Source organism: Odontesthes bonariensis, chromosome 19 (genome assembly GCF_027942865.1).
Source record: "Odontesthes bonariensis isolate fOdoBon6 chromosome 19, fOdoBon6.hap1, whole genome shotgun sequence".
NCBI lineage: Eukaryota > Metazoa > Chordata > Actinopteri > Atheriniformes > Atherinopsidae > Odontesthes > Odontesthes bonariensis.
In genome coordinates this window covers 15,675,549-15,700,339 of record NC_134524.1, presented here as the reverse complement: position 1 = coordinate 15,700,339, position 24,791 = coordinate 15,675,549, and the positions used below count along the sequence as shown (strand labels likewise).

The window sequence follows — 24,791 nt, the reverse complement described above, 5'->3', positions numbered from 1 at the left end:
CTGCGTCAGTGACGTGTTACGTTAGCCGTTTAGCGCCACATTCAACAAAACCCGGTAAAAGTAAGGCGAGAGGAAAAAACACAAAGCTAATATGGAGAGCGGGGAGGCCATGTTCATGATCTGCATGATGGTGATATTAATCATGGATGATCATATCGAGGCTGGAAGAGCTCAGAGACGAAGGATCGAGCGCAGGCGATACTTTTTCATTTCATGAAGAAAGGAGAGCAGAGCGCCGCAGACAAAGGAGTCGACGTGTAAGTTTAACTTATTAAATACGCACAGGTTGTGTCTGTCGTACGAGTAAACATTTCAGCCGTGACAGCATGAGGCGTGGCTACCAACCACCTACGTCAGATGTGTTCCTATAGAACCCAGAAAAGACTCCGCCTCGGAGGAGCAGCTAAAATGGTTATAGGAACTGAGGGTGAGTAGCCGCTTTCGGACTGTAGGAACCATTGGCAGTTCTAATAACCTTTTAATCCGCGGGGCCGTTTTTGGACATACAGGAACTCGGGGCTCAGTTCCTATAACTACTAAGCTCCTTCTCCAAGGTCAGGTCTTTTCATGGTTCTATAGAACGCATCTGACGGAGGTGTTAGGTGGTCAGTAGCTACGCCCCATGTCATGCTATCACGGCTGAAATGTTTATTCATACAACACGGACACAACCGGCCGTAGGTGGTTGGTAGCCACGCCTCATGCTGTCACGGCTGAAATGTTTACTCGTACGACAGACACAACCTGTGCGTATTTAATAAGTTAAACTTACACGTCGTCTCCTTTGTCTGCGGCGCTCTGCTCTCCTTCCTTGATGAAAAGAAGAAATATCGCCTGCGCTCGATCCTGCCTCTGTGTGCTCTTCCAGCCTCGATGTTAGACGCCCGATATGAAATAACACGTAACTGTCGCGTCAGTTCCGACTGGGGAAAGAGTTATCAGAACGAAATTCGAGTTTTTAGAACTGCTCTGTCCGAATGCAGCTATTGCTTGTACTAGATCTGGAAAATCTATAAAATAAACCTTAAGTCTTTAAAAGTGCTTGAATTTGACTTTGAGAAAGGTAATACTGGATGTCATCATGAGTTAGCCAGGGTAAATCATGTAAAGTGCACAATCCTGTATTGTTGCAACACAAATGTATTTATTAGTAGGGAGGGGAAAAAAACAAAACTGGAAGTCCTTGAGGCACAAATTATTTGCTGATCATCTGATTTAACAAAGAGTAAAAGCATCATTCATAAACCACAAAAAACAGCTGAGCTTCTGATGTTGAATCCTCAGTCTGTCAGAGCCTGGATAAAACGAGGGGCAGCCATCAGTCGAAAACAAACTCAGTCAGCGTTGAAGACCCTTGCAGCAATATCATCTAGAAGCCAGTCCACTCCAGCTAACAGGTTTTCTCCTGTAACGGCGCTGCAATCGATGATACACCAGTGATGACTTTTGATTTTATCCAGGTCTAATGCCTGCAGAACGCAAAGTCAGAGCATAAGAACATTAAATAAACACCTTTAAAAACTACTGCCTCACTGAGGACTAACTAAAGTGGTAGTTGAGCTTACCTCTCTTATTAGTTCTTTAGACAAAGCTCCTGGTAAGTCCTGTTTGTTGGCAAAAACCAGCAGCGTTGCACCAGCTAACCTCTGCGGGGGGTGGGGGGCAAGGAACAATAAATGACGTTTAGGAATAAAGTAGGCTTTAAGAGTAAGAGTTTAAATAAGTTTCTAATTTACTGTGTAAATCAGATAGATTGGTCAAGTCAAATTCAGGAAAAGTTTCATGTACCTCCTCCAGCAGCAGAGCACTGAGCTCCTGCTTGCAGTCCTCCAGTCTGAGCCTGTCTGCGCTGTCCACCACCCACACCAGCCCGTCTGTGCTCTCAAAATAGTTCCTCCAGTAGGAGCGCAGCGACTTCTGACCACCGACATCCCAAATATTGAGTTTAAACCTTCAAAACAACAGAGCGCAAAGAGGAGTGTGGGTTAAAACTGGAAGTTTACATGCTGATAGTTTACTCTGGAAAGGAAAAAATAAATGAATGTGGAAAAGAAGGTTAAGTTAGACAGCAAAACATTTTGTTCATATCAGAGAGGCGTAGTGGATGAAAGCACGAGGTTAAAGGAACTTCAGAAAAGTACTTTGAACGACAAACTAAACTGAATTGACATTTTGAAGAAAGTCTAAATCCTTTAAATGCACTCGGAGGAATGGAAGCTTGTTGGAGGAGCTGTAAGTGAGGATGTGCAGGCGATTCCTTTGCTTAACTCTTTGCAACATCCATAACAGGCAAAGATGGCATTATTCCACATTGTAGGTCTTTACAGACACTGTCCTCTGAAAGAAATTGTGAAAATACAGCACCAGGCTGTCACAAAAGAGATATGCAGCGGTGTCAGACTTGGACTCTTATTTGATGTAAAATGACCCTCTGAAGAGAAGATGTCCAGTTTTGTTTCCCTGTTACCTCAACACCTCTCTCCTCGAATCTCCTCATCTCCTCTGCTCTTGGGCCAAAGGGGGCTAGTGAGAGGAGTCCATGAGAGGAATCGAGGAGAGAAATTGAGGATGTACAAACTTGGAAATGGGATAAAAGCCAAGTGAGGTGGGATTTTTCTTTGCAGCGTCTTTGTTCTCATCTTTCACCGACTACAGGTGCTAAGAACATGTCAGGAGGAAGGTTTTAGACCTCCTGAACTTTAAGACTCTAAAACTAAAGCAGCTAAATGACATTAAAACTGAACAATTTGTCACTTACACCGATGTATTTCCTTCCAGAAGAGACTTACATCTTCAGGGGTAATGACACTTTGAGAAACTTATTTTTTTCTGCAGTGTACGTGCACGTACAGGTGAAGCTGTGCGCGCCCTACCCTTTGTGCTCCAATGTTTGGATGTTGAAGCCTAGTGTGGGAGATATGGTGCTGACGTCCTCCCCGTTGAACTTCTTCAGGATGGTCGTCTTCCCCGCGTTGTCCAGACCTCTGCACGTGACAGGTCAAAGAAACCTCACACACCTGACAGCTAATCAGCAACAGCCTCTAAACTGTACACGCAGCTAGTTCCGTGACTAAGGGGTTAGCTAAAGGTGCTACAGCAGAAAACCTCAATCTCATACAGTTGCCATCTTATATCTATGTTACTGAACGACACGAGACAAGTCGCTGCTCGCGCATCTTTTTGATACAGGCGAGGTTATAAACAGGTAAGTACACGAAGGCTACTTTGTTTCTAGCTAGGCTAAACCGTTACCGAAAGGATACAACATGAGCAGCCTCATCTCGCGCTCCTTCTGTTTCATCTTCTTCAAAATTGTCCGCAAACCCATCACGGCACTTCCTGGGTCATATGCTGCCCACGAATTTATAAAAAAAATATATTAAAGAAATATTAAAGATGAAAGGTTTTGTCTGGAAGATGTTTAGTTTATAGGAGCAGCATTGCCACCCGGAAAGCGGCTGCAGTGTTATTCCCGCCCCACGTTGCAGCGATTGGTTAATTTTACATCAAAACGGCGTTGATTGGTTGTTAGAGACTGACAAAGAGAAATGATTGGTCGACGAATAATTCAAGGTGTGGTTTGATTTGTAGTGTACGCCATAGACGGTGTACGCTGCCCATATGTGGGGTTTGGCGCTACTATATGTCTGTTTTGGGAATTGCATATTTGACCCAGAATTTGGAGAGACTTGTGTTGGACAAATTTAGATGTATTTTAACATAAATTAATACTAATTTAATAATAAGTCTTGTCTTGCTCTGTTTAGGCCAAAAAAGGCAATCACATCTCCCACCCACATCAGTGCTGCTGACTGGGTAGGACTTGAGAGGAGAAGATATAATTTCATGCTGTAAAAGAGGTCATTCACAAACATTTTTCAGGTCAAAGCATTTTTTAACCTTGTGCAAGTGAACAACAAAAGAAGTTTGCAAAAATAATGGGTACTATTTTAATAAAATGTAATAAGCTCATATAAAGCACGTGGAGCAGTTGAAAGGGTAAAGAGAGTTTGAGTCTAGACCAGGTGACACAAAGGCATGAGTTTTTTTTATTGTCAATACAGCTGAACATTTGCCTTATATTGGAGACGTTGGAGAACACGGTTGATTAAGCTACCTTCTAAAACAGAAGTTATATGCTGTCACAGAAAGTACCTACGTACATTTAATCAAGCACTTTAGGGAATTTTTGGTAACTTGTACTTGAGTATTTTCATTTTTTCTTACTTTATACCGCAAATTTCATTTTAGTAAACACAGTGGACACAAGACAACATTAAAGATAAAATCAGAGCTTTCAAATCCTTTTTTCCTCTGAAGTTGTGTGTCGTAGTAGTGCGCAAACTGACGAGCTCCAACAAATAGTGTTTTTTTTCCCCTTAGATGGTTTCATTTCATATAATGTCCATAAAATGTCCATGTAACTCAAGAAGCACGAAGATCATCTAGTAACAAAATGTTATGGTTATAAGTAAGCTAAGCAAAATAATCTACAACGCTAACATGCTGTTCACACTAGGGGCTGGGTTAAAATAGTTTTTTTCTTCTGATTTGACTCTATTTTCAATCGAAAAATCCAACACAGATTCATGAAATCCTCGATTCGATTTTTTACTGTAGGGCATTTTCGGCATCACCTCGTCGGTTATTTAGTTTCGTAAGAATAGTTCTGTGAAACTAGTATTGTGACAAAGCAACGAGTCGGGAAGAACCCTTTAAGGAGGGTGAAAGCATGACAGCACCGGCAACAATGACAGCAGGACTGTCACGCCCAAAAGCAGCTGACAACATTATAGGAATTATGCCGACCAAGAGAAGCTTGACAAAAGCAAAGCAAACTGTTTAAAAGTGTACTGACCAAATAGTGTATTTATTTATTTATTTATTGATGTCAAAAAACTCTTTTCTAGCAAAGCCAAATTTGTACAGAAACTGAATTATTTTAATCGATATTATATCAGAAATGGAACTGAATGGCAACCCTCCATCCATCCATTTTCTGTACCCGTTTGAATCTATCCAGAAAATCAGAAGCAATAGCCAGCCTTAGCTCACACACTGATGCCTGGTTTCAGATGTTTCATCTGGAGCTAATCCGTCCACTCCATGGAGTTGTATCAACTCTCACTGATATCAGGAAAAAACTTGTAAATCTGACACACTGAATCACTACGCTTCCTTTAATACTTTCTCTCAACTTAAGTACGATCTGTCACACAGAAATGTTAACTTTTTGTGGAGTATCTTCACATCACTGATATTGTACTTTTGAATAAAGGATTTGAATACTTCTTCCATAACTGGTTACCTGATAGACTTGAGTGGCCACCTTCACATCACCTCAGTCTCTCCCACCAGTAACCCATGTAACTGCCAGCTCAAAAAGAGAAATATTGATCCTTAAGAGATCAAAAACGGACAAACTGTCAGTAATAAGAGAAAACGAATAGACGTTCGAGTTCAAAGAGCAGTTTTCAAAGGCTTTCTTTGATATTCAGCAATAAAGGGCAACTATGATATTTATTGAAAACACCTGAGAAAGGGAATCTTAATTAGGGTTTTATCATATTTTTATATATATATATTTTACAGTAACTTATTGAAACTTATAAGGATACCACAAATAGAGAAGCTTTGCAAAATCTCTGACTTAGTCTTAAATTGATTGAAGCATTTACAGATTCATGAATGGTACCTTTTCACTCTCAAATTTTTAGTTTTTTTTCCCCCCACATTTCCTGTTGAGATCTGGTAAAAGTTGTTGGCTGCAGTTAGGGGGACTTGGTCATTCATTTCCTGGCAAAGGCGCTCCAGAAATTCCCTGCAGTTGTGGGAAGAGCGTCCGGTTCCTAATATGGTCATCAGCTCAGAGCGAATGGTGCCTTCATACGCCATCGGATATTCTAGTTTCAGATTTTGGAGCGCTCCAAACGTTCAAACCTGAGAATGGAGATAAAAAGGCAAACGTGTAATCGTGTGACACTTATCAGGAGCTGGGTTTAATGGGTGACATAGGAAAAAGGGATTTGTGTAAAAATGTCAGCAAAGTGAAACTATCCACTACACGTGAAGGCAGCACAGCGAGGTAGGGTATAATCTGCAGCAAGAGAGTTTAGAATAAAGTGAAACTGAAAGAAGTCTCAGCATCACGACATGTTGCATCATTGCCAGACCTCTTGCTCTCAAAAGCCATCAGCGCCTCACTCTCCGCTTCTCACAGCACCAATAACTCACCAGATAACCATCAAACACTGGACTGCATCGTAAAAAGAGGTTAGAGCACTGTTCAGAAGCCCAAACTTTATATCCTGACTCAGTGCAGGCTGGATGTACACTAGAGTTTGTCAGCGGACGCGCTGAAAATATGATCCACACTGGGTGAAGGTTCATCCTGCTGGTGGAAAAGCGGGCAACAACTCTACTGGAGCAGAGGTAGAGATGCACTTGTTATTTATGGACGGCGGGTACGAGCCCAACAGCCCCAGCTCTCTGTCTGGCGAAGAGTGCCGCAGCAACACGTCTGCACAGGTGAGTCCTGCTGTCTTCTTGTCAATCAGCCAGTCAGAAAAAATGACCAGACCCGCATCATATCACCACAAATATTAGCTGGATGTAAGATGTGCGAAGCATTTAATGTCTGCTTCTGCTTTTATTCCTGCTATACGATTTGTTGTCAAATGTTACCACTATATACACATATATACATTTTACTTCAGGCTGAAGCTAGTTATTGCACATCTCAACACCCACCTGTCTCAACTGTCAATTTTTAAATAGAGGCCCAAAATTACACAAAACAGAACCCCACGGAAGACTACAAAGACAAATAAGTGTTCTGCATCTCCAAGTTTTACACTAATCTGTTCCTTTTTCATGACATGGCTCGTGATGTTAATAAACATGCATGTGCCAGCTCTCTTAAGTAGCAATGAATAGGCCTATTCTGTTAGTTGTTTAGTTGGGGATTAGATGATGTTTATTTATGGTTCCTTTGAATGCACAGACTGGGGATACGAACTGTCACGCTCACTCTCAAGGGCCTTGCTAACTTCTCTCTTCTGCTCCCCTAAAGCATCAGAACTATGCAACGTGTTCAGAGTTGGCTCCCAGCGTAGTTTGAGCATCAAAATTGACCCTGAGCAGGAGTCAAATAGTCTAAAACTATAATAGCAGTCGCTGTAATTGCTCTATCAGTCAACGAGACGCAAATGAACTATTTTCAGTGTTGTTTGATTTGTCACAGGTCGACCGACACTCAGATTTGTTGCTCCCATCTACAGTAGTTTGCTGCAAGATGCAAACGTACCAAGAATGCATTTATTATCCAAAGGATGCAGAGTGCCATCAGTGTCATTAATGATGAGGGCTTTCTTTCTCTAAGTTACATTTTGAACCTTTGACAACATTATAAGGACATTTTTAGTTTTTTAAGGAAGAGGGAGAGAGCAGTTGAAAACATTTCTCTTATCAAAACAACTCAATTCATATTTTCGGAGGGATGATAGAACTCAACTCACTAGGTGGTTTCGTTTATTTCTCGTGATTTATTTGTCAAGTTTTGACTGCGTCATATCATGTGCTTCATCACAACTAGTTCCTCCTGATCCAAGCGCAGGTTTGATTATGTCTTTACTGATTGGTGTTATTTTGAGAGCCCAAACGGCATCTCATGACTTGAAGAAGTATGAATTCTTTTAAAAACATGATGTAATATTAAAAAAAAAAAAAACTATTGACATCTGTGTCAAAAAAAGATGCGCTTGAAATGTTGTAAAGTATCCTACCGATATATGTAGCATGAGCTGCAATCAGCCCTGAGTGACTGTTAATAACTTTCTATGCATTCATTTCTGCAGGAGAGGGAGGGAGATGAACCACAGACGGGACGGAGAGTGACAAAAAGACGAGAGAAGAACAGAGACGCAGCGAGGAAGAGCCGCCAAAAGCAAACGGAGAGAGCTGATGAACTTCATGAGGTTTGAATCATTCACTCCTTGTTACACATAACTGGTTTCCCTCCTGCTTACTTCAATCATCCTTATCTGCGTTTCCGTCTCCCTCTCAGTGGCTCACAGGCTGGGTTACAAGTGGTGTGTGTATTGTGTAATCTGGCAGAGGGCTTGGAGCCGTTTCTTGTAAATACTCTGCTTTAGGAGAAGGACTTTCACTCCCTCCGGTTCCCCCTCCCTTTTGGCCCTCCCTCTTCTCTCTGCCCTCCACACACACACACACACACACACACATTCCTGTCTCTGTTTTCCTTTTGTACCGTCAGTTTTCTCTTTCCTATTTACCTGTGGGGTAATTCCACAGGTAGTGGGACACACGTAACATTGTCTTTCCATCAGCACACACTGCTTTACCAGGAGACTTGCTCTTCCTATAACTATCACTACAACTTACGCAATGCTTATTCCCATGAGTTCCTGCCCTAAAAACATTTCTTCACCTTGAAATTAATTATTTATGTCAATGGGACTCACATTTTGTCCCGAAAAAGAAGACATATTTTTAGCATGACTGTGTAAACACATTTAGGTTCTCAGACCATGAGTAATATTTGGACCACATATAGCCGTTATGGGCCTGCTGAGGCACTGAGTCAAATCTCTTATTGTATCTGATTAGTGTCCTCAGGCAGTAACCCAGTTTTCGCCTCTGAAAATGTATTTATTTATTTTAGATATATCCAGTGCCGGTCAAAAATTTTGGACACACCAACTCATTTAAAATGACCAGTTGCATGTGTCTGGTGCTGTACAGTGCATGTGATAAATGAAACATAATTACACTGTCTGAAAATACAAAAGTCTTACAAGCGTGGTGTTCAAATGTACTTATCAACTGGACCCAATTTCATACTTTGATCTCATTAATAAGAGTTATGGGGGGCGGGTACCATCTCCAACATCAACAGTTTTATTTGTTTTTCTTTTTCAACGGTTTTCAACATTCATCAATGTGGAGTCCAATTTCTGATATTTTCCACCAGACCTAATAAACTTCTCTACTTTAGCTTCTGTGCTGCTAACACATATCAGCCTGTGAAGCAACTGAGGAAATGCTTTCCCATTAATTGAATAATTACAATGGCACACTTAGCTCTTCAGGCTAGCCCTGACAGGATGAGTTATTGGGAAACTCAAACTGCCAGAATACCAACAGTCTTTGGGTTACTGCTCCTCTAACCGCTACACAACACAGCACATCAACTCAAGCCCGCCCTAATGATGACTCGGAAAGACGTGCTGTTTTACTTTGCAAGCCTCGAGTGACGAGCATGTTACGCTAACCACTTTAATTTGAACAAAATATCAATAAACACGAGAAGAAAGTAAATAAGTCAACAATTTCCAATAAAAGCTGAAGGCTTAACCTCTCAAATGGTTTTATTTCATGTTTGTAGTGTCTTCAGTGGCTGAAAAATAAAAAGTTTGAAGTTTTCCAGAAAGCCCTCAGGACTTAGCCTTAGCTCTAATACCAAAACTGAGAGTGCGTGTTGCCGTCGTCCTTGAAAAGATTCTCCACAAATTCATGAGCTTCGGGTGTTCTGAAAAGTAGATTTTATTACCTTTTTTTTTTTAACCGTTCAAGGAATCTAAAAAGGTTTTGTCTGTCGTCAATGATCTAATATCTTTTCAATACACAGTGAACAAAACAAAGTGAAACTTGGTTTGGTAAATTAATGAATGAAGAGTCAAATCTGATCCCGTGAACCTGTCACATGTCATTTATTACTTTGAGGCTACAAAATACGTACAAAATCCATCCCCTCATGAGGTATGTCTCTCATTCTGACACCTGATTACTGTGCGATGACTATGGCCCTGATGAATGACCTTTCTAATAGGATTACACTTAACATCCTACCAGTCGCATGTGGTTGGATAAGTGTGTGTTCACTGAATTTATGAATGGGTGTGTATCTTTTGTGTGTGCATAGTCCTGACTTTCACTTTCTCTCCCTTTCTCTTTCGGTTCTGCTCTCGGTATGTCTTTCAGGATATGCTTGAAGAAGCATTGCTGCCACAAACCAATTCATACCTTAAAAAGTACAAAGTTATGTCAGCAGTTCATGGTTTAATAGTTGTGCACATGTGATGAACAACTCACTGCTGAGTTGTTCAACTCCTGCTGCCTGAGTACTACTCTTTTGAACATTAAGTCTGTACACATATGCTTTAAGGCTCTGATATTTTAAGTGGCTATAATAAAAAAATATTTTAACAGGTTTGGGCAAAATTTGAATGATTATTTATTTTCACCTCTGCATCTGTCAGCAGGGAATAGCAAATCTTTTAGTTTGCTCTACCCACTCATGTCATGCTGAACTTGCAGTACTGTCTATAAACAGCAATATCTCAGTTCTCCTTTGTGGATCTTTCTGTTGCAGCGAGTTGTAAGTCTGAGCTTACGTGCATTGTTTGAATACAGCACAACACAGGCCTAGTGTAATATTATGTGGATGGGAAGTGATATTGTTCACGTTTTTATTCATTTTTATTATTCCTTTAATCAGTTTTATGGCAGATGAGTGCCTCTCTGGGGTATATTAAGGATAAACCCGACTCACTTGACATTAACTCTTTCTCCTCCTTTTCTTTTCTACTCCCCCTCCCCTCCCCTCTTAATTTTTTTTTCTGTATGGAAAGTCCAAAGAAAAAGTTTTTAAATTTACTGCAGATGGCGTGAATCCAAGATATTTCATGTTTTATCTCTTCAACTTCATTTAATTTGTGGAAGTTCAGACCTGAAACACACTCAAATATGAAGATGGAATGAGGGTACAACATAGAATGGATTAGCATATTTATAACATTTGCATATACCCCCTTCCATGCCTAATGTAAAATGATAACTATACACACTTGTGATCTCTGATCGCTAAAATGGCACTTCAACCAGAACAGTCATTCATCAATAGCTGATATAACCACATGGGCTAAGAATTACAGTCGGAAACCTTTGTCAAGCACTACAATATGGACTTACTTGTCCAGGGGCAGCTTCAACTTCTGAGTTCGGAGGCATCTGGGATGGACCATCAGTCTGTAGAAATGTGTATTGCGGTCAGACTAATCAGTATATAAGTTTTTCTTTTGAAGAAGAAGAAGAAATGGATGCCGGGTGCTCCAGACTGAAGACCAAAAGAACCGACTGTTATCAGCCACAATGATAAACCACATTCTGCACACATTAAAAAGGCATGACTGAGGAAGAAAGGGAAGTGGTTATTTCTCAGTGTCTTCAACGCCGGGAATTCTTTTAAGTCCTGGAAGGAATGGATACATCACATAGTGGTAAAAGCTTAACTGTCCAGGCTTTTTATGGAAAGTGCTGCAGGCCTAAGAAAAGAAAAAAAAAGATGAAATAGTTGGATTCATACAGTCTGCAATTTGATAAAAATTTAAGTCAATGTAGGAGTCATTTTCTTTTTTAAATTAACATGTTCAATATTGTCCCATCTTTTATTGATTTTGGGTTGTAATTTCATATCCTGGAGTTTCTCAGTTTCATTCTTCCCTTTGCCCTTGTCTCCTCAGGAGCTTCAAAGTCTGGAGCAGTCGAACTTGGCTATTCAAAAGGAAATCGCTGCATTGAAAAAAGAGCTTCATCTCTATGAGAAGGCTCTGGAGCGTCACAAACCTTACTGCTGCCTCAGAGTCTCTACATCCAGCTCATCCACCCGCCTCTCGGTCTCCTCCTCAGCCCTCCGCAAAACCAGCTCCCGCCCTCCCCAGGCCTCAAGCTCCACTACTCCTTCACGCTCTACCTCCTTAACCTCCAGCATAGATCTTCAAACTCTTGACTGCACTGAAAGGACGCGTCTCTCACCTTCAGCCTCTGTTCCAACAACTACAACAGCAGCCTCAGCTGCTGCCTCATCAGCTGAACTCTTAACCGCCTCCTCCTCTTCCAGCCCGGCCACCGTTCCTTATGCAATCTCCTTCTCCCCACAGCCAGCTCCTCATTCTTTGTTTGCCGAACTACCTCTCATCACATCAAAGCCAACAACTGCCAGGCCAGTCTGTGCCAGTCTTGTTTCAAACCCAGTTCCCTTCACAGCTGCCACCCAGCTCAAGTCTGAAACCTCCCCAGCATCAGAAACATCTTACTGCGCAGAGGATGCATTTTTGATGAAACAACATTCCTCTCTGACTGCTTTACCAAACATGCAAACCTCTTTCTCTCATTTAGAGGCAGAAAACACATGTATAGTAGAGCAAGATTGTCCCATGAATGCAGCCCAGCTTTATCCATGTCAGGTCAGTGGAAATCCAAACAGTTTAACTTCACCATGTGCACTTCTAAGCTCACCTTTTCCAGGTCCTGCTCCTGGGACTCTCTCAGTTTCACCCCAGGTGAGCTCGGAGGCATCTCCTGCTCTTCCTTTTGCCTTTAAGCAGACTTACGATCAACAAGCTTCATCCAGCCCTGGATCTCTGCTCTCCCGGCTCACTGTCCCCAGTCCTCTTGATGTCCCTGAAAGTACCTCCGGCAGCTTTGATGGATTTTTCCGCCAGCCTCCACCATCACTGCCACCATCAGCACCACCGCGAGATACTTCAAAAGACCTTTCTCTGTCTGAGCTCTTAGAATTTAATGAATGGATCCTAACTGGGATTAGTAACCAGTAGCGCCACAGAACAGTCCTTTAGTTTATTCTTGGTGAATGGTTTTAATCACAGAAAAGTGATTATTAAAGATATTATGCAAATAGCATTTGAAAACTTGAAAAAAAATCATGTTTCAAGTCAAGTCAACTTTTATTGTCAACGCTGCCACATGTGCAGGACCTACACAGAATTTAAATAGTGTTTCCCTCTTATCCCTGGTGCAAAACAGCAATAAATATGAAGTAGAAGATTAAAAAAAAGATATATTAGAAAAAATATCAGAATAAAAAAATCTATCAGAATAATTAATCTTTGTTTTTGTATTGTTTTTATCTTTTCATTGTTTTCATTGTTTCCTCTAGCATTATGGGCCTCTTTAAAAATGTTAGGTTTTTTTTTCCTGCGGGAGTCAGAACAGACAGAATGTGAGTCAAATCTGAAGCAGCAGAGGCGACGATATCCTGATTTCTTTTTTTTGTATGAAAAGTAGAAAACAAGAATAGAGACACTGACTCCTACATTTTCACACCATCAGGGTTATGACTATAGATCTGACAAAGCTCCTCCAGATTCTGAGAAGAGACACCATCTGTTCTCATAGGCTGGACAAATTCCCCAGAACTGGCCTTTAACTCAAAAAGCTCTCTGTAATAGTGACAAATCGCACAGACAACACCTCAAAGCCCTGCTGAGCTTTCAGGGACTGCTGCTAAAATGTTGGACGTATACCAAAAAGATCTGTTTGCCCACTTCCGTTCCTCTCTCCAGGGTGTCTAAACCTATGATTAAAAAAAAGTGTATAATTTATGAATTCCTCATTTGAAGCGAGTCAAGTAATTTATTTTTTCCACTTTGAGGAATACTACTTTGAGGAATTATTATATTTTATTTTCATTTGTTTTAGTTTGGACATGAAAATGTGTAAAAAATATGCATCATGATTGTTTCAAAATGACGATTCTGGGTGTCCTGATGATACTATAGATAAATTATTTAGTTTTACATGCATATATGTATAGTTGCATAGGAGTTACATGAGAGCATGCTCTATATAACAGCATCTAATTCAGTGTAAAGTTCTGGCTGGGAATGTATGAGTTATGAGCAAATGTATTTATCATGCATATTTATGCTGTAACACTTGTTGCAATAGAAACTATGAATAAAAACACTTTACCAAAATGTTTGTGTCATTGTTCACTTTAGAATTTCACCCTAGTCTAGTAGCCTTTAACATGGTCATGCAAAAAACAAAGTTCACCATCCTTGTCCTTATGTACTGTATAAGGACATAATAAAACGTCATCTAGTCTTAACCAGGTCTTGAAATTAGACAAATGCAACCTCAGATGAACAGTGCGTGATTTATTACACTGTGTCATACTCATTTAACAAGAACTGAACCAAAATGCAGAAGCTGTGAGTGGAAAAGAACTGTCTTCTATGCAATCCTTTAGCATGTAAAACCACCTTTAGCAATAATAACTTGAAGTTTTCTATATGACATTATCTTACATTCTTGTTGAGGAGATTTGTCCCAGCACAGCATTTCAATCAGGCTGAGGTCTAAAGTTTCAGCCAAGGTTACAACTTTGCAATCCTAAGTCGTGCTGCTGTTTTCCTTTTAGAGAGAAGAGGCTGTCTACTGGCAACCTTTTCAACCAAGCCATACGTGTTCAGTTTTTATCTAATTATGCTGTCATGAACTTTAACATTTAACATGCTAACTGAGGCCTGTAGAATCTGAGATGTAGCTGCTGTGTTTTTTTTTAGTTTTTTTTTACAGTTTCTCTAAGCAATGTACAGTCTGACCCTGGGTTAAACTTTCTGGGACATCCAGTCCTGGGAAGATTAGCAGCTGTCTTAGCATTTGTTTAATTAACAATGACAACATGTGATATGTGTAATATTTATAAGCATTATTGTTCATCTGAGGTTGTATTTACAAAATTCGAAAGACCTGGTAAAGAAAAATGATGTCCTCACACATTAAATCTTAGAAGTGAAGGAGGGTGTACTTCTCCACAACTGTAATAAATGCTACTAGATTAAGGGATATATTACTGAAAGTCCTGTAACGGGTTCCCAGAATAACTATTTGGCAAGAATGAACTTGTACATGATTTTTAATATTTTTTAATTAACTATGGAACAAGCAGAAGCTTAGCTCAGAGGGTCAATAAACTGCTTTGGGACTTGGAGATCACATGTTCAAGTCCTGTGAGTGCTGCTTAAAGAGATTAAATGTCTCCAGCTTTTAGAGGCCAAAGTAAAGAGTGAAAGTCTTTAAGTTGGAAAGTTTCGTTCTCTGATTTAATGGCTCAAACTGTTACTGAGCAGCTTTTAGTTTGTCAAGATGAGGGATCAAAGCTCTTAAAGAAATAAACTCTGCAGTTCAGCATCCGAACAGAAGAATGGAACCAGCTCAGGAAGGACGCAGAAGCTGTGGTTTGGTGGTTCAGGCAGATGCAGAGCAGCTTCTGGAAGCAGAGGGAGGGGGTTCAGCTCCTGTGGATGCTGATGGCTTTTAGAAAAGGAAGGGTAGGTTGTTCAGCTCAGAGTAGGTTGGGATTTTTTAAGCCAAAATGAAAAGAGAAACTTTAGGATTCAACCTTTCAGTGTGTAGTTGAACAGCTCAGGCTTTTGAGTGAAAACTTTGAGCCTCTGAGAACGTGAAAACTATGATCACAGGACTTTTAAAGTTCAACAAAGTTGCTCAGGATGATGTGATGCTGCCTGCCTTGGGTTGGAATCATCATGGGTTCAATTCCCTCAAATGCTCTGTGAACTTCCAGGTTTTATTCTTTAAGGAATCTAACCATCATTTCTTTCAGGGATAGAGACCAACAATCAAAGTAAGGTTTGTGTGAAAGTGTTATTGGGGGGCAGATAACTCAGACTGATAAAACAGTGAGGTGGTGGTTGGGAGAGTGGGGGATCAAAGCCCACAGCTGTGAAGGGTGCATAGAAGGGCAGATATCATAGAAGAGGAGCATAGTGTAGCATAGTATAGAATGGTGCATAGCATAGCATAGAAGAGGAGCATATTGTACAATAGAAGGGTAGATAGCAGGGCAGATAGAAGAGCATAGAGAAGGCCAGAGAATAGATTAGCATGGAGAGAGGAGGAGGAAAGGAGCTACTACTCCTACGTGAAGCCTAAAAAAACAGGCTTTCCTGTTCAAGCACCGAAAACATCCTCAGTATCTAAACTAATGAATATGTAACTGATAATGAGATTTTCAATATCACACCAGATTGTAGCTTTTGTCCCGGGCCTGTGAAGGTGAATGTAATTCCATCCTTTTAGTGGGTGGTGAAAGTGAAGGTAATGGATCTGGTGGCAATAACTCTGTCAGCTGATGTGAGCCCGGCGATGATGATGATGACGATTGATTATCATGGAAGATACAAATAAAGTCAATCTGAATTTTTTTCAAAGCTACTATCTTGTAATATGACTAATATTCTTAATAGATGCCTGTAGTAGATACTGTAGCCTATATATATATATATATATATATATATATATATATATATATATATATATATATATATATATATATATATATATATATATTGATAAAGTACTTCTGACCAAAAAAAAAAAATCTGCCCAAACTCAGTAGCCTAATGTAGGAAGTTATATATATATATATATATATATATATATATATATATATATATATATATATATATATATATATATATATATATATATATATATATATATAACTTCCTACATTAGGCTACTGAGTTTGGGCAGATTTTTTTTTTTTGGTCAGAAGTACTTTATCAATCCCTGTGGAGCGCAAATCAGATTAAAAAGCGTGTCGGAAATTATATATATATATATATATATATATATATATATATATATATATATATATATATATATATATAAAAAAAAAAATCTGCCCAAACTCAGTAGCCTAATGTAGGAAGTCAGGAAGTGAAATGTATTGATTTTCTGTATCTTCTGTGTTTTTAACCAATTTATCCCTCTAGATAAAGAATAACTATTTGATCTTATATATATATCAGGTCAGAATTTATGATCCTGAGAGGTTTCTCAGCCACAGTAACAAGTGTGTGTGTGTTGCCATGAAATGTAACACAATTAACTTGAAAGCAAACATGCTTTAAAGTTAAACTGTGAAACTTAAAACTTTTAACATTTGACCATTTACTGAAAGAGCACCTTTTAAAAAGATCTGTATATTCTGTCAAAGCAGTTTTGAACCATGATGATTTTAAGTTGCAAAGTGTAGTTTTCCTGCAACTTGCAGCTAATTTTCTAGACTTTCCAGGCCACACGTGGAGAAGCCATTAAAATGGTGCCACGCAGTGTATGCAGCATCTAATCTGGAAGTATAGCTAGAATTTGTGTTTGTGTGTGCCTTTTGGTAGCTACTTGTATTTAGTTTCAGCTGTACTATAAGTTATCTGCAAAGTGATCATTATTTTTGTGTGATAACTTGTATATGGAATATTTGGTCACAATCTGTCATTAATACATTCATTCAAAGTCCAACGGCCAACAGAGAAGTCTTTGTTCATGGTCATCGTGCTGCTGACCCTGGTGGAGATGGTGAGTTCACTGTCCTCACATCTCATGCAAAGGAGCTACAGAGTCACTGACTGTGATAGTGGACAGGTTTTAGTTTTTACTTCATTTACCTTTCTCACCTCCTGTGAGTCGTTGGCCTGCCTGAGTCCCACGAGTTCTGGTGACCACATCCAAAGTCTGAATGGTTGTGAATGTATCTGGGAGGAAAGTCAACATTGCATTGGAGGTGCTCGATGAGTGATGGGTGAACCATTGTGTCATAAAGTGGTTCACAACCTGAAGCTTCATTCAATTCCCTTGGCATGACATCTACTAGCAGTAGCGATTGTTGCACCAAATGAAGCCCTGCAAATGTGATGCATCTCTTGTGTATATAATAACACTTATGTATGTATGTGTGTTGAACATATGTGTTTTTAGTACCTCATTGAAGATTGAGTAATTTACCCATGAAACAATAATAATTTAAAAACAATGTGAACATTTTTGGTTTGTCATTTACATTTTCTTTGGGAGTGTGCTTGGTGTAATAAAGAAGGTGCTTGTGTTACTTCAGGTGTTTTTATTCAAGAAAAGTTGTCAACTCGAAGCAGTCAGCTGACTCGGTCTGAATGAAGCAGTGAAGTGGTTCAAACGTCATCAGTGACGTCACATGATGTTGTCCATGAACTGAACTGTCAGATTAAATTGTTTCCTGTGAAGCAGCTTTGCTCATCAACTGTCTTTGGTTTGTTCAGGTGCTTGGTGTTGGGTTGAGACTGTTCTGTCTCATGCTCTGTATCCCAATAAAGTCTCTGACTTGTTGGTTTCAAAATTTGAAGACTGCGAGAAATTGAGTATAACCTGGAAAAGACCTGAACTCTACCCCTCTGTCTTCTCAAGCTGCTCTCTAACAGACAGAGCTGTTCTCCCTGACAGTGCTTTGGTCTTTCCTGAAGGTTTTGTCTCTTTTTTCTTTAGTTTTGGCCTTCAAAACGGAACCTGGTAAAGACTTGAACTCCATCTCTATGACTTCCCAAGCTGCTTCCTAACAGCTTGTGCTTTGCGACCAGACAGCTGAACTGTTTCTGAGCACAGTTCAGCCTTCAGAAAAATCCCTTTTAGACTTAAAGCCTTCTGCTAACAGCCTGAGCAGTTGAAGTAGACTTCTTTCTTAGAGCATTTCACTCTTTCTTTCATTCTTGGTGGCTTTGACAAAATTACAGGAAGGCTCTCAGTCATAACGACTCTGCCTTTCCTTTCCTAAAACATCTGCACTTTGTGAAGATTTGAACTAAAAAACTCTGCAACACCAAGCTTCTTTCTTGCATCCTGAACTATCTGATCTGAAAGAACTTTGCTCTTTACTTTGAGAGTTAAGTATGAAAATGTTTTAGTCACGAGCTTTGACAGCTGACAGCTCCAACAGCCTGAGCAAACACTCTTTCTTAAATCCTGTGTCTGCCGTTGAACTTCAGTTTAATGACACTTATTTGTTGCAAACATCAGAGAACAAAACAGAAACAACAGTGAGTTTAATACGAGTTAATATGAGCACAGGCAGGTCTGCAGACCAAATGTAAAAAAAACTAACAGTAACTGATTCATATGAAACATTTTTTAATCCGACAGTTCAGTTCATGGACAACATCTAAGCAGTATTTATTTGCATTCAGTCACTCGTAAATAAAACAAGTCTCCGCTGTTATCAGATCAAATAGCTTTATATAACTTCTGGTAATATCATTTTATTTTGAAATGTACCGGAAGTGTTAGTTAATTGTAATATCTCCAGCGTTACCTTTTCTGTAGATACCATTTGTGGCCACTAGAGGACAGAAACGCCCTGCTCACAGTATAAAGACTGAATCTGTGGACTGCAGCTGGTGCCTTCGTCATATTAACAAAACGACTTTGTAACAGATTTCACTCCATTTCAGACACAGCGGGACAACAATGCTTTCAGTAAAACATTCAAACTGACAAAGTACAACAAGTTTCATACTTAAAGATATTTATCAGTTACTGTGCAAGTTTGAAACTGGTCCTACTTTACATCTTAGTAAGCTCTGTTCCCTCTGTTCCATGCTCTGGTCTATCTAGCTTCACTGAGTAATGATAAGAAATGTAAGCTGTGGTAAAACTTCAGCATTCATAATCTTAACTAAATATGACAGTGTTGTTAAAATACTAATATGACTGCTCTCTTCAATCATAAAACCTCATTTGATAAAGAGTTCCCACGTTTCAATGTTTAGGGTGTAGTTACAGCTTATGACCACCAGAGGTAAGTATAGCGACAGATGCAGAGAGGTTGTCAAGCTAGCAGATACGCAATTAGATATCACTTCCGGTTAGGACAAAAATAAAAGCCTACCAAATAATTGTAAGCGCTTTTTTTTTATTTATCCTATAATTATGTGTATAATAAGGTACTTTTAAGAAATTTACCATTTGAGTATAACATATTCCCAGTTCACATATTTGATGGTTGTTTTGTTTTTACTTTGAGTCTTCATTTTGAAGACATGAATCTTGACTCAAGTTTTCCTTTTCCTGCCTCATCTCATGCCCCAAACTCCAGATACACTCAGATCCGGAAGGACAACTCGCCTTCTCCGAAGACATTTTTTTTAATCTGAAAGTTCAATTCATGGACAACATCTAAGCAGTTACTGTTCTGGGTCTGAGAGAAACGTGATGTTGAGGCGCACTCAGCCGCCCCAGCAGCAGCAGCACATCTGTCTGTCATGAAGGTGGCGTCACTAAACTGAAGAAACAGATAACAAGGAGAGAAGGAAAAACAGGGAAAAGTAGTTCAAACGTGGCCTTGTTTCGGTATAAGATGTGAATAAGCCCGGTAACAGAAGGATGTACATTGTTTACATTCATAAGACACAAAGGCATCCGATTCTGAGAGACTTTATTTATTCCAAATCCCAATTCCTCTCCTGAGCTGACTCGGCCTTATCCTTCTGTTCCTCAGGGTGCCCCATGAGACAGGCTTTAAACAGATACAGTGGAAACCATTTGGGTGACCACACAAATGACCACAACTTCTGTATCCCCATTTAAAAAGGGCAAGTTGTCTCTAGAAAAACCGCAGGGAAGGGTGCTGGTCTTCTCTCTCAGCCCAGTCCCAGTTCCTTCTTTTGGCCCCATCTTTCTGATCTGCAGAGGCAAGTTGCACCTTTTAGTTTAGGAATCAAGGAGCAGTGGGCATCACTGTATGCAGCATCTGTAATAGCCATTTAAACAAAAAACATTTGAACAACAGTTAAATGTAAACAGCTCATAATCTTAGCTTTGAAAAATGTAAAAAAAACACAGAGAAACGGACCAACAGTGCCTTCCTACAACTAGTCCCTTCTTATTCATGGTCTTCACGCTTTACATCTAAAGAAAACATGAGAAAATAACTAATCTTGTTGCTATAATATGATTTTAGGGATGTGTACTTTCTTTTTACAATGAAATAAATGTGCCTAAACACCATGACAAGCCTGGTTGTCATATTCCGTGTTCCAGGAACCTGGACAAAAGGTGGAAACCACACATGGCGTTGAGCTTAAAGGGATAGTTCGCCTCTTTTGACATGAAGCTGTATGACATCCCATATTAGCGATATCATTTATTAAATTTGACTTATCCTCTGCTGCTTCCTGTGAGCCGAGTTCCACCCTCATTTTGGCGTTGACAAAGGCTAGTTGGCTGAGGCTTAAAAAATAAAGTGTTTTGCTTCCCAAAATAATATGTGTTCAAAAGAGTAATACATTTGCGTCACAAAATCGTTCATCCAGAAAAAGTCAGACCTCATAATCGCTTGGCGCCATTTTCTCTCCCTTTGCATCACTGCAATGCTGTGTAGACCGTGCAGACCGAAGTGCAGACCGAGCAGTCCCCTGCTTCCGAGCAGCAAACACCGTAACAGGTGCAGCTATCGGCAGGTGGCTGAACGCAGTGATACGAAGGGAGAGAAAATAGCGCCAAGCGATCTGGTCGTGATATACCGCAGTGGATAAGCGGCTGGATTGATACATTGTTAACAAATGAGAGCAACCAGACCTGGACTGAGGAAGAGGCCCCACGCAGTCAACTATCAGATGACCAAAAGGCTGACTCACTGCAGGAATCAGATGTAAAGGTGCAGGTTTCAGAGTATGATTTGGTTTATTGGTAACCTGACATGTTTTTATATATTTAGAGACATCACATATTACACAGGGCCAGAACAAATGCTGTAGCACCCGATGGTAGGTCTTCTTGACCCCTATATGACCTGCAATATATTCATGTGCTGTCTGAACCACCGATGTTCTATATTTTTCAGGTAGTACCACTTGCACAATGGGATCCCTGCTAAACCCATCACCATGAGGAGCCCAAACAGCAAGTCATCTCAGACTACATAACCCCGTCTAATGTTCCCCATATGACAAGAAGGCACCACCAAATCATACAGATCTTTCAGGGATGGATCCTCGGTGTTCTTGTACCAAGTCTACACGAGAACCACAAAGGTCATTTGGCACAGCAAAGAAAAACTCCTTGACTTTGTCCATAGTTACCCCACCACCAGGCAAACACGCAGTCATGGCACGAGTCACAGCACACACTGCAGATGGTTCCAGCTCAATTGCCTGCTGTGGCAACGCCACTGGGGCACCCTCTGCTGGTGCCACCGCTAGACCTTGTGCAGCACCCCCTTAAGAATTTAGAGAGGAACCACATGAGAGATCTGTCAGCTCTGACCTCCACGTTCTTCTAAAAAAAACAAACAAAAAAAAACAAAACAAAAAAAAAAAACACACAGGACAAGAACAGCCTCTGAACTTTTGGCGGTATGCTTCAGCCACAAGTTCATAAGCTTTCAGTACAGCTGCTTTTACCTTTGTGTAGACCTTGCACTCAGCCCCCGACAGGAATAGACCTCCTGTGCTTTTCCTGTAAAAACACACCGCAACATTAGTGTACGCATCAGGCCAACCTCTGACCTCAGCCACACGTTCAAACACTGCAAAAAAAAGTCTCAACATCCTTTTTGTCAAACTTTGGCATCAACCTTAAATTTTTAGTGACATCAAAATAAGCAGCACCAGCTTCCCAACTGCCAGCACTGGCAGGAAATTTCACCGCTGTAATCAGCCCCAGTTTATTCTGCTCCACTTCCAGTTTCATTTGTTTTTCATTTCAAACTCTTTTTCATGTTCAAATTTCAACATTAACAATTCCCTTTGCTGTTCAAAGGTCAACCCAGGCACAGAAGTAGTAACACCACTCTTACCATCGTCGGCCATCAGGACTCCTCCCTCTTGCAGATTTTCCTGGATGATACTCTTGATGGTCTCCTTTGTGCGCCTGGCATCCACAGCAACAGTACAATGTTGTGCCAACTTGAGAAGCTGCTCCTTCGTACATTGCTCCAACAACTCATTTGAGGGAGAGATAATAAAATCTTCAACACTGGCAGCCATACCTGAACCAAATCTAGCCGTCTAGATAACACAATACAATTCTCACAGTGGCCCCAACACTGGATCCCCCTTCTAACTGCCTTACCAGAAAACTAACTGCACTCAACCCTAGTCTTCAGTAGCATTGCCGAGTTCGCCAAAGGCCCTCCCAGGATACCACCGTACCACAGTAAAGACATAAAAACTGCAGCAGACCCTCTATTAAGGACTGCAGCTACACCTAACAGAGGGGAACACCAGTGAAAAATTGCAACACTTACCTGTTTATCTCCAAGCTCTGCACTTAGTCAACTCAAAGTAAGTCTCCACCAAATTACATCAGCACACAAACAATTCCCCCCAAAAACACTGGCTTCAGACGAGCCCCCATTTTGTCATGTTCCGTGTTCCAGGAACCTGGACAAAAGGTGGAAACCAGCAGGTGTTGAGCTTAACAAAAAAATTTATTAATAAACTTAGAAAATCAATAGTCAGTATGTAGTGCGGCATGGATGCAGGTGTGTGTTATGAGTGAAAGTGTGTACAAAAACCTAAACTTAAACCTAAACTTAAACCACTAAACAAAGAAACAAAGGCCCCCAAAACCCCACAGGTTGTGCTGGAGGTCCAACCCCACCTGAGTGCAGAGAGCCAGTGGCTTCCCATAGCTGAGCCTTTCTGCTCTGACCTGGGTGGCCACACCCAGCCAGGTGCCAGCCATTAACCCTGACGAGCTGGCAGTAGGCCCTGGAGACTCCTCCATCCATCACACTGGTGAAAACTTGAACTCGGCCCCTCGGACTTCCCAAACTGATCTCCAACTGTTCAGCTCTGTATATGATTGTGGGACACCCGCAGACATGTTCACAAGTCATTTTTTCCAAGTCAACTCTCGAGTCTTTAAGGACCAATAACAAGTAAAGTCTCAAATGACTGAAGAACTTGTAACTTATATTACGTTGTAAATAAACACTTGGGCAGCTAAAAGTGGATTAGAACTAGTAGCCTGGAATTTTATCAGGTGTCCCTGAAATTGTAAAGGTTTTACCCGAGACGGGATGCTTAGCAAATTGGCAATACTTTGTTTCTGAAAGAAAGCAATCCTTGAAAGTTGTTTCAGTTGTGGGTTAAAGGACACCGTGCAACTGTTCTGGAGATGCTGTTGCTCAGTTGAGTATTTTCAGCACTAAAATACCTCAACCACTACTTGATGGATTGTTTTGAAATTCTTTGGATTAATCGTAATGTAACTATGCCCCTGGCAATAACAGGATATTATGTGCAGTTACGAGTGGAACTTTATCAACATATATAATTTATTGCCATGACATTTACTGCACATTCATTACTGCAGTACATTTGGCGGCCTGAGATTTAGCCGAGCTCCACCATGTAAAGCTCTAACTTTTCATCTTGCGTCATCATCAGGGGAAAAAAAAGAAAAGGAGTTAGATCAGTTTAAATAAATAATCGCCAACTTTGCATTTAAGCTTATGTTCGGTTATGATACGGGAGTTTGTTTAGGTCAGGAGAGCCAGCCGATGAGGAGAGAGGTAGGAAGACGCGCGTGGATAACTGCGCGTCTGATTGCGCGTGCGTCTAAATGTGAAGAACAATGGGTGAGGCTTGATCCTCAAAGCCAACTTACAACCACACAGACTCACCTCATCCGGGAGGCAAGGAAAACGGGGGAGGGAGTGGAGGGAAGTAGTGGGGGAGGCGGAGAGTCAGACACAAACACCGACGAACGTCAAAGCTGAGCGCTGCTGGAGGTCAGGAGCTATTTTTTTTTATAACGAGGTGAAACAGAAGCCAGGGGTGCTGCAGAGGTGAGCGCAGTTTGGCGCGCGAGCCAATAATGACGCACCTGTTTAAAATGAACCGTATGTAAAAAGGAAAGGCAGTCAGGCCACAAAAATAAAAGCATATAAATAAATAAATCCACGCTATAGCGTCATCTGCAGTGAGGAGCTTCATTCCTCCCTCGTCTTGCACCACCTTTAGGCTGAGGAATCAGCGTCAGGACGGAAAGAATGAGACAAGGCAGCATCCGGTTATTACTTTCAAAACGAAAGCATGTTCGGCACATAGCTGCTACTCAAACATTAAGCAGGGCAAAGCGTGACAGTGGCCTCACTCTGTTGGCTTTTGCTACTTCAGCAAACCAAATAC

General features: G+C 40.6%; 2 protein-coding genes across 2 annotated transcripts; one reads left to right on the top strand and one right to left on the bottom strand.

Moving 5' to 3' along the window:
- Nucleotides 1–1,122: 1,122 nt before the first annotated feature.
- On the bottom strand, nucleotides 1,123–3,492 carry arl2 (ADP-ribosylation factor-like 2). The gene is made up of 5 exons (XM_075450850.1): nucleotides 3,264–3,492; nucleotides 2,874–2,984; nucleotides 1,789–1,951; nucleotides 1,566–1,646; nucleotides 1,123–1,469 (listed from the first exon to the last, which is right to left on the bottom strand). The coding sequence occupies exons 1-5, from the start codon at nucleotides 3,326–3,328 to the stop codon at nucleotides 1,335–1,337; spliced, it is 555 nt and encodes a 184-aa protein (XP_075306965.1). The 5' UTR covers nucleotides 3,329–3,492; the 3' UTR covers nucleotides 1,123–1,334.
- batf2 (basic leucine zipper ATF-like transcription factor 2) lies at nucleotides 2,931–13,782 on the top strand. Its single transcript, XM_075450849.1, has 3 exons — nucleotides 2,931–6,528; nucleotides 7,857–7,976; nucleotides 11,544–13,782. Exons 1-3 carry the CDS (start codon nucleotides 6,439–6,441, stop codon nucleotides 12,636–12,638), a joined length of 1,305 nt encoding a protein of 434 aa, XP_075306964.1. The 5' UTR covers nucleotides 2,931–6,438; the 3' UTR covers nucleotides 12,639–13,782.
- The last annotated feature ends 11,009 nt before the right edge of the window (nucleotides 13,783–24,791 follow it).

Excerpts from the sequence above, each read along its gene's own strand:
- arl2 (XM_075450850.1), bottom strand. The coding sequence starts at position 3,328 with ATGGGTTTGCGGACAATTTTGAAGAAGATGAAACAGAAGGAGCGCGAG. Across the intron at positions 2,985-3,263 it reads GAGATGAGGCTGCTCATGTT|AGGTCTGGACAACGCGGGGA; the intron begins GTATCCTTTCGG and ends TGTCACGTGCAG. Across the intron at positions 1,470-1,565 it reads CTAAAGAACTAATAAGAGAG|GCATTAGACCTGGATAAAAT; the intron begins GTAAGCTCAACT and ends TGCGTTCTGCAG.
- batf2 (XM_075450849.1), top strand. The coding sequence starts at position 6,439 with ATGCACTTGTTATTTATGGACGGCGGGTACGAGCCCAACAGCCCCAGC. Across the intron at positions 6,529-7,856 it reads GCAGCAACACGTCTGCACAG|GAGAGGGAGGGAGATGAACC; the intron begins GTGAGTCCTGCT and ends TCATTTCTGCAG. Across the intron at positions 7,977-11,543 it reads GAGCTGATGAACTTCATGAG|GAGCTTCAAAGTCTGGAGCA; the intron begins GTTTGAATCATT and ends TTGTCTCCTCAG.